At 31.1% G+C, this 10,237-nt stretch overlaps 1 protein-coding gene across 2 annotated transcripts; it reads left to right on the top strand.

The window, feature by feature from the left end:
* The first annotated feature begins 600 nt into the window (after window positions 1–600).
* LOC109339324 lies at window positions 601–4,016 on the top strand. Of its 2 annotated transcripts, XM_019576738.1 has the most exons (5): window positions 601–738; window positions 781–1,055; window positions 2,297–2,751; window positions 3,329–3,566; window positions 3,715–4,016. In XM_019576738.1, exons 1-5 carry the CDS (start codon window positions 662–664, stop codon window positions 3,786–3,788), a joined length of 1,119 nt encoding a protein of 372 aa, XP_019432283.1. In that variant the 5' UTR covers window positions 601–661; the 3' UTR covers window positions 3,789–4,016. The 2 variants fall into 2 exon arrangements, with proteins under 2 accessions (XP_019432283.1, XP_019432282.1); XM_019576737.1 differs by having other exon boundaries at window positions 601–1,055.
* The last annotated feature ends 6,221 nt before the right edge of the window (window positions 4,017–10,237 follow it).

Genomic DNA, 10,237 nt, shown 5'->3' with positions numbered 1-10,237 from the left:
TATATATGATAATATATATTATTTTTATTTTAATATATGTTACACACCCTTCTCCTGAGTCTTATAATCATCACTAAATCCAAGTAATACGAAGCAGCCCATATGAGCTCACCAATATACTCCTAGTAAAAAATATAAGCAAGAACAAATTATTCTAATTTAGTTGTATAAACTTAATATATATTTGTATTTTATTTTCCATCTATACTTTTATATATTTCTGTCATTTTCGCCTTATATTTTCTCATTTCTTTTTTAAATAAAATTATTTTACTTAAATTGTATCCAATATTTACTTTATTTAATAATTTATTACATTATTAATCTTCCCAACTCTAAAAGGTTAACACGTGGTTACTGAAGGTGGAGCGAGTAAAAGTGAATTAAGATTATTTGTCCTACTTTATATGCCTCATTCTATCTCCATCTAATTGAAAATTATTATATAATTATAAAATCATAAATAATATTTTTTAATTATTTGATGAGATTTAATTAGTTTAAAATGTGAAGACAAAAATATTTAGAACATGGATCGTGATTTATGTAAATGTACCAAAAAAAAAGAATAAAAGCTGGAAGCACGTGACCCCTATGTTCTAACATAATAACATAATCCCCCTCACTCACACACTGGCAGCAGCAGCAACAACAACGATCAATGTGGCAAGTTCTGTTAGCTGCCGCTGTGGCTGGATCCACTGGTTTCATCACTATTCACTTCCTCAACAATCCTCACTCTCAATCTATTCAACACCCACATCAAAATCCTTCTTCTTCTTATGAATCTGATGATTCTGTAACCGATCTTCATACACGTGATGAGAACAACGGGGTCTTTGTTTTTTCCACTTCTGAATCTCTCAGACAAGATGGTGAGTCCCAATCCCGATCTAGACCCATTGGGTCTGAGAATGGAGTTAAGGTTCCTAATGCTGATCAGAAGAAAAAGAAGAAGAAGGGTGGGAAGAAATTGCTACCCTTTTGGTTGAACAAGAGGAGAATTACCAACAGAGTTTTAGTTTCAAAGGTTCCATCTTCTTCTTCTTCCAAAGGTTTGAGATTATATTAAACTGTTTTTTATGATTAATTTGTGTTGTGTTTGGGGTAGCTTTGTGATTTGAAATTGATTTTGCAAAAAAAATTATTTGGGTTGTAATTGAATATTATAAAAGAGCTTTTATAAGAGGACAAATTATTGCTTTGTATGAGACAAATGGTCCCAAACTAATGGTATAGTGGTGTAAGGTCTCAATAAATCCTAAGAAATTTCGCTTCCCGCTAGATCCCAGGAAATTTTGATTCCTGAGAATGCATCCCGGAAAAGAGAGATTAGTTTCATAGATGAGGAAATACCCTGTGTTAAACAAAAAAAGAGACCATTATGCATTATTGAATTATATTTACATGTATATTTATAAAATGAATGGTGCAGATTAGTAGATGTGTCAATAAGATATTAAATATTGTTATGTATATCGAATGCAAATAAAATTTGAATCTTTCTCCTGTAGAAACCAGGCATTTGTTGATAATTAATAACTAGAGATGTCATAATTGTTCTGATTAATGCTTTAAAACCCCTTTATGTGATTTCGAAAAATTGGGAGGTTTTGTATTTTGTATAAGTTTTCAATATGCCAACTTTTTGGTGTAAAAATTTCAAAATGGTTATGAGTTTGGTAGCAAAAGTATTGTATACCATAATTGAGGTCAAACAATTTGACATGTGTTAACTAGCATTCTTCTGCAGGTCTTATGGGTACCAAATGTTCAATTAAAATTATATAACTTTATTTTTATCATGGCATAGAATAGTATAATAGAATATTGACTAAGCTAAATATGCTTTTTAAAAAAACTTGAGTTGTTTACACAAAAAGTCTGGCCTGACCTAGCCTGTTATAAGCCAGGTAATAAGCCCTTAATAGGCGGCTTAACCCGTTTCCACCGTAAAGAATGAGGTTTGTTTGGCTGAATCTGTAAATCTATAATCACAAACTATTCTAAGAATAATGAGTAGTTATTGGTCAGACGATTGCAAATTTTCTGTGCTTAATCTCTTCACAATTTGTTGTTAATTGATGCTTGTTTTGATGCCATGATGCATTTTCCTGTTGACTATATGTTCTTCGTTTTCGACCATCTGCTAATGTGCCTTTATACTTAACAATGCATGAATTAGTAATTATTTTCAAACATAATTTGATTATTTTAAGATTGTTGAACCTTGCAATGATGTCTTTAAATTTGAAATTTCCTTGTTCTTATCTTAACATCATATTGCATTCTTCAGATAACTCATTTGGTATGGCACTTGGCTTTGGCATCATGTATATGATGTCAGCTGAAAAAACTGAGATCAATAAACTGAATAACACCGTGGAGGAACTAGCTTTAAATGTTCAGGAACTAAAATATGAGCTCGACGGAAGAAAATTATTATGTGCTCATCAAATTTTGGATTCTGGTGGAGATATTGATACGAACTCTTGCAAAATTAGTGGCAAGCATGATCAAGTAATGCCGAAGAAGACAAACAGAGAGTTCAGAGGAACTGATGTCAATATTTGGAGTACTTTCGTAAATGACGGAGGTGAATGTGGGAGTAGTGCTCTTACCGAAGAACCAGAACCACGTGTTCTGGAAATGGATCAACTGGAAGCAGAACTTGAGTTTGAACTCCAAAAGCTTTCTGGGTGTACAGTTGACGGTCATTGGCATGAAGAAATAAGGCCAACATTAGATGAGGTGAACTTCTTGTGCATTCTTTCTTGTTTGTCTAACATTCGTAAGATTTAGGTCCTCCAAGAGTGCAGGTAAAGTGCACATTTATATCCATTGATTAAGAACTCAACAGTTATGATTTAATAAAACTCCAGGATTTCTTATATATGTGCAAACATATTATCACAATCAGCCATTGATTTCTCTATCAATGGTCATATATGTGCAATTTTCTCTTTACAGTGCACCCACACTTTAGAGAAACCGGATCCATATTCCTAATATTACTAATGTCCTTTATTCATTCTTCATATTCCCCTGCTTATAGTTAGGTAGTTGTATTTGGGCAGCCAATTTGTTTTTACCTTGATTTACTGAAGGAAACAGTCTAAGTCAAATTGCATTGAAAATGTGTTTTTACTGTGATAATCAATCACTTTGTGTTTACCTTCTGTATGTGTGTGGGCGAAAACACATTTAGACTGCCTAGTCTTGTTTAATTTTCTGCGGTTTCCGACCACGACCTAGGGGAGGGAACCAGTAGCCCATTAATGCACTTTTCACAATATCTAAGTTTAAAGATCATGAAACTGCTGTGCAGCTTGAAGTTCCAGATGAAGACCCAAATTTTAACTATTCTCAGTTCCGTGGAGCATTGCCATCCGAACTGAATCAGAAACTAAACAATTTGCTGATAAAACAGCAGGAGAACCAGATCGCAGAGCTAGAATCTGAACTGCACCTGACTCGATCCAATTTCCAACAGAAGGAAGCCGAACTCCAGGCACTGAAGGAGTGTGTCAAACACTTAACTGACTTCTCACTATCCACAGTTTCAGGTATGATTATTATGTATTAGCACATACTTCATCCCTTCAATTTTCCTTATCTCCTTGAAGCTTCCACTTTTTCTTCTTTATTTACTTCGCATCACCGACCATTACCAGTAGAAACTGTCTCTCTAACTGTAACTAAATTTTTTCTCAGATGATGAAACTCATGCCCTCAATGATACAAAGGAAACCAGTGATTTGGAGCAATCAGTTATACAAGGGATATAGACAATTTCAAAGCAATCAGTTGCTCATTTGCATTTTAAATGGCATACTATTAGACAAGGGATATAGACAATTTCATATCCAGCCAAATTCAAAGCTAATTTAGTAATCAATTAACTAGATTCTTCCATAGTATTATCTAATTATTAGACCTTATGTGGTATATGTATATATTAATTTAGTTGATAATAGACAAGTTTTAGCACATAGTACTCGTTTACTCATTCATAATTTTATTTTATATATACCATATTTTTATTTTATATATACCATATTTTTATTTTATATATACCATATTACCAAAGTCCAATATTCTTTCATCTTCGCCGTTTTATATATTAAAGACAATTAATTTTGTTTTTAAAGGTCTTTTACATTTGTCTATTAAGGTCGCCAATTACATCAAGTACATAAAGTCCAACTTCATCCTCTTAGGAAGAGGCAATCAAAAGAGTCAAGAAAAAAGTTATAGGTCCTGCAACACTGGTACATGAAAAAGATCAATCTATTCAAGCTTTTATAGTTGAGCATGGAAAGGAAGAGCTAAATTGCAAGGTAGACATAAACACAAGGTACTCAAGTCTTAGCAACATGAGCACTCAAGTCTTAGCAACATGAGCAATCAGATCAACAACATGGGTGTTGCAGGACCAAACACAAAACAAATATTAGAAATGTGGACACTGTTAACATGTTAGTACACATAATTTGCAAATTGCAATGTAGTCTTAGGGTTGAGTTCGGGTTCAAAGGCTAACCTGATAGATATTTAGAGTTGGACTAGCTTCGGGTCTATGGTTGAGTTCAAAAAAATAACATGACCAATATTTAGGGTTGGGTAAAGACAAACCTTACCCAACTCATGCTCACCCATATCGCCGATCTTAGACTGCCTTGGGTGAGTACTTGAAAAGGCAAGTCGATGCTCAAGTTAGTATTTATGGGAGTATGCTTAGAGAAAAGCAGAGAAAATATATTATCATTTCTTTATGAATGGCTTCACCTATTTATACAAAGGTGGAGTGGCTTAGACTCCAAGGGAAGATACCATCGTTGAGGTTAGCATGACCTTATCTTTCCAACAGACTAGATCGACACTGCTATGAATTTGGACTATCTCTATTGTGTGAGCAATGTGAACCTGTCGAGTGCTGACCTATCTTGTCTTGTCGACATTGTCCTTTCTTTTACTAGGTCGATTATCCAGACATGATCGACAACCATATATGTTAGATCTTGTTCATCCATGCATGATCAACTGTCATGTAGATCAGATCTTCTATGTCTAGTGGTTGGTATCTTCTTTCTAGTCTTTGCAGTGACATGGAACAAGAATGAAAGTTTATGGGATTAGACATAAATTAACTTAAACAACAAATTAAATTAAAGAAGATATTTAATCCTATTTTAATAGGGTATTAAAGTCTTACTCTTCTATATGTGCCCAAAAGTATAAGTGCTTCCTTTTTCAGCATGCAATTTTGTCGAAGGATCCATAGGTGTAGAATCTGGTTTGTAGCCGAAAAGAGCAATGTATTCTTAGAGAACAAGTATATTTTCTTTGGTCAAGTATAAGTCCTCTACGTTAGGTGGTTTTTTTTTAATTTCTTTATATGCATGACCTCGAAAAAAAATAATAGGTTTTCAATTTCATTATATAATACCATTAGTTTAGTGCATAGACGTGTCTAGAGGCAAAAACAATTATTTGAAGTCTAGTATAACTAATCTATGTTCGAACGAAAATGATGAGAAATTACAAGTAGATGTATTACTTTCGCTAAATAAATTGTTAAACACTCTAGTTCTCAAGACTTTAGCACTGTCAAAAATCCAATTAATCATTTTAATAACTCACCTCAATTTTTTAAATTAACAGAAAGAAAGATAGACCAAAGAGATCATAGCAGAATAGAATATCAATAATAAAAAACTTCTATATGTAATTTGTTGCTCGTGACATTAAGTATAGAAAGAGAATAGCATTAGGATTAATATTCAGCCAAAGAAAATTGAAACAAGATATCGAATGAAAAGGTTATCAACAACAATGACAAACAACATTTTCATTTTATTTGGATCTATACATTATTTTATAATTTATTACAACTCCCTATGAAATAAGAACAATATATATATTTTTTCTCACAATGACAAATGTCATTCTTATTCTTATTTAGGTTTCATAACATCTACATTTTTTCCACAACATCTGCCTTTCTCCTCACTTTCCTTTTGATAAGAACAACAAAAAAATTGTTTAAAAACAAAAGTTAAAAAATAAGAATGATACAGTAGATAATAGAGTAAAAATATTTTTATTATATTAAAAACAACTCTAAGAACAATGCTCTTTCAAACACATGAAGAGATAAAGCATTAAGAAATAACAAAGGCCGTAGAAAAATACAAAGTTACAAACTCGAAAGAGGGACATCAAAACTAATGGGAAAATGACCTCCTTACTAATTACTATTACTATTTCCTATGTTTAATTCCCTTTCCAAAATGTTTTGTTTCATCCATCATCCTCTCTAAAATGCCAAACATAACATGATTAGTATGAGTGTAGTAAGTATAATATCCAACCAATATAAAGATTTATACACATTTATCTACTATATATATATATATTATTTTTTGGAAAATTAATAACGATTAAATATGATTGGTGAATAATGCACCAACCGTGTATAAAACTCACACATTATCGATGTATACATTTTCCCCTCAAATATTATACATTTAGAAAATTCTTAGATATATAGTTATTTATTAAATAACATTAATTATATCTATTCTCACAATAAAATATATTACTAAATACTTTAATTAATAATAAAATTAATATATTAAAAAAATTGGAATATTAGGTGATCTTTTTCCTTAAACAACCCCCTTAACTGAAGAAGTAATGAATGTTTGATGGAGTTGAATTCAGGGTTTGAAAGTATGTATTAGTTGATATTTAATTGAGATTGTTTTTGCTTATTTTTAAGGTAACAATTTAGTTTATAAAAAAAACTTATAAACAAATAAAAGAAACAAAAATTTTCAAATTTGATACCGTGTTCTATTTCTTAAATTTATAATTTGACATATAGAATATCATAATTTAAAAACATAATTTATTCCAAACATATGTATCCTAGTAGTACCTATCACAATCTGTCATTGACAATAAGCTGTCTAAGTCCAGCAATGAATTAGCTGTTCATCTAGGCCTAATTTCATCATTGCTAACTACTCATTAAAACCATGGAATACTGGATTTTAGACAACATCAAAATCACCATTCATGTTGAATTTATTTTCTATTTATAACTTAACTTAAAGTTTATAACCTAATTATAAGTTAATAAGTTATTTAGTTAAATTTAAATTTATAAGATTATCTGATAAATCAGTTATGTGTATAAGATGATATTAGCCATTTAGCCTTATAGGACTACAAGTTATTTCAAGCAGTTGATCAAATACAAAATTATAGTTGTACAAAAAAAAAATACAAAATTATAGATCATAAGTTTGTAACTTTTTAAAATAAATCCCTAATACTTACTTCTTTTTATCAAATAAATTTGCTGAGTGACTTATAAATTAACATGCATACTCTAAAGATTTAACACTCGTTTGGCATATGCACTGAAGTACTGAATTAGTAATTATATATGTTTTTCAATTGAAAAATCAGCTGAATTTTTTTTCAAGTAAGAAAAAAATGGATGCACCAACAATGTATATATACAATATTATTGCATCATTTACTATTCATACTTAATTATTATTGTCTCTTCAAAGAAATAATACAAAAAATATTTAATACAACTAAAATGTGAATGATATACTAAATGTGTATAAATATTTATATTAACAATATATATATATATATATATATATATTATACTCTTTCAGCAAAAAAGAGTTAATATTCAAAGTTAGGAAGCATGCATATGTGTTGAATATATTAATATGATAAACTAACAATTATAAAATATAATAGGACTAAAACGCGTCTCATGAAATTATCTTCTACCATAATATAAAACACATCCTAGGTTTAAATAGAAATATGGCAAAACTCCAATATGGATTCCCTTTTTAAGTTAGTATAAAATCCCATGATTTTTGTTGTTTCAAATATATCCTTTAATTTTCAAACGTCTAACAAATAAATCTTTGTTATAATATTAGTATATTACTTGATGATGACATGAGAAATGTTAATCATTGTTAATTTTCTTCCCCGTGGCTTGCACCATGACCTCTACCATGGTCGTTGTATTCCACCATGGTCGATCTCTATCCTACCTTTATTTAGCAACAAGAGTTATGGGCGAGCACATATTGACGATATCAAACCACCTCGTTTTTCATGAAATCTAGAGCTAGTCATCAACTCTTGATGAAAATAACCATGGATTTGGAAAACATAAGTGACTTGTGATGATACGTTTGCCTTCATATGTAGGCAAACTTCTAGGTTCTAGCCGAAAACAAAATGATGATGTTTTTTTTGATATTACTAAGAGTATTTTTCACTTTTAGGGTAATAAATTAATAAATTAATATTTTTCACATAAATTAAATCCTTCACTTTTTGGTCATCCTGTAATCTAATGTGACATTTTTTATGTGATATCATTCATGAACAAGATAATGAAACCAGGAAAGAGATCATCAACAATGTTCAAAATAAAAGTAGAAACTAATCAAAATGATGAAAAAAGATTTCTTTATTGGATACCAAAAAGTTACAAGACTTAGTTGAAGTAGAAAAACTTTTAGGGGAAGATGCTAATCTAACATAATTTAATGCATCAATATTCGGTTTTAGATAAAGTAATAATATTTCACAAGTCACATTTAGTTATGTTATGAAGATGTCTAACACAACACATTTGAAAGTATAAATCCTATATAAAACTGAAGCCATCAAAATTTCCACTATCTCATTCACAAGTATTTCAACCAAAACTTTTTCATTATTGCATACATAACTACTTGGTATATGGGTCTTTATGAGGTAAAAGGCCAAGATACATGCATAATGATATAAAAGTAGTTATCAGAATTGAAGTTTTACAATCAACAGTTAAAATTGAAAACAGAGAATAAAAGGGTAGTTACCGAGATTGAGTAACTTTATCTTTACTTTTCGTTATTTTAGGTTTTTATTTTTATTTCAAAACTTTTGTAGTTTTACATTTTTAGGACTGGTTTTTTTCTTTCCAAATTTTTATCCTATTAAATTTTTATATTTACATCTTTTTACGGTATGAATTAATTAAATAATTAAGTTTCTACAATTTGGATGATGGATATTTTAGTAAAAATACAATAAGATAACAATTAAGTAAATGATTTATTAATCGGTGTATAAATCTTTTAGACTACAAAGGATGAAATGGAGAAAGTAGAAAGAAAGCAGAGTCTAATTTAATATATTGGAAATGTTTTGTCGGCACCTGAAAGGCTGAAACCACACAAGGTTGACAATATATTCTTTTAAGCAACAAATGTTATGCAAATGACAAAAATTAATAACTAGTAAATGACTTACTAAATAATTTCCCGATTCAAAATGATTATTTTCCTTAAAAATACGTGGTTAGACAAAAAAATACATAAAATATCAGCGGTCAAAACAATACAACTGTAAATAACTGGAAGAATACATGGAGTTAATACATAATAATATTAAAAGGTTAAAAGAAATGGAAAACATGAGTGGCTAAGAAACAGAAAATGTGTGTGACTAATGTGAAATCCAGCGAGGTTGGATCAATTTGATGTTGCTCTGCATGACAGGTTTCAATCATACACACATGGAGTGCTGTTTGGTCGTACTTCATCTTAAAAACGGGCAATTAAAAGTATAACTGTTTTTTTTTTTATATTTTCATCCCATTATTCATTATTTTTTTAATTATTATTGACTTTTAAATAAAAAATAATATACATAAATGATGAGTATATTAAAGTCACCAACAAGTGCACCTCATCAAGATGAAACTCCCACGCAACTTAACCAAGCCAAAGTCAAAATTCATAGAGCCAAACTCAAAATCCACCGACCAATAGCACCACATGACCGAGGAAAAACCAAGGTTGACCGAGGAATTATGATCCATGACCGAAGAAATGAAAAGCTCAACCAACACAGTGCATCGCCCAATGTGCATCAGCCTGAGGCGCACCTTCAGCTTTCTGACCGAGGCGCCCTGACCGTGTCTTCTGAATCTAGGCGCATCATGACCGAGGCGCATGAATGCCCAGGCGCCATGCCTCAGGCGCACTGACCGTGTTTGCTGGCCTGAGTGCATCATGGGCGCACCAATTCTGGTTGGCCATGGCGCACCAGCTCTGACCGAGCCATGGCGCACACATCTCCTTTGGGCTGAGCCCTTTTTCTCATTGAGCATTTCTCATAGGCTTTTATTGTTCCTTTG

The sequence above is a fragment of the Lupinus angustifolius genome, unplaced genomic scaffold, assembly GCF_001865875.1.
Source record: "Lupinus angustifolius cultivar Tanjil unplaced genomic scaffold, LupAngTanjil_v1.0 Scaffold_66_190, whole genome shotgun sequence".
Classification (NCBI taxonomy): Eukaryota; Viridiplantae; Streptophyta; class Magnoliopsida; order Fabales; family Fabaceae; genus Lupinus; species Lupinus angustifolius.
Note: the sequence above shows the minus strand (reverse complement) of the source record. Positions and strands in the feature narration are given on the sequence as shown.

Excerpts from the sequence above, each read along its gene's own strand:
- LOC109339324 (XM_019576737.1), top strand. The coding sequence starts at position 662 with ATGTGGCAAGTTCTGTTAGCTGCCGCTGTGGCTGGATCCACTGGTTTC. Across the intron at positions 1,056-2,296 it reads ATCTTCTTCTTCTTCCAAAG|ATAACTCATTTGGTATGGCA; the intron begins GTTTGAGATTAT and ends TGCATTCTTCAG. Across the intron at positions 3,567-3,714 it reads CTCACTATCCACAGTTTCAG|ATGATGAAACTCATGCCCTC; the intron begins GTATGATTATTA and ends ATTTTTTCTCAG.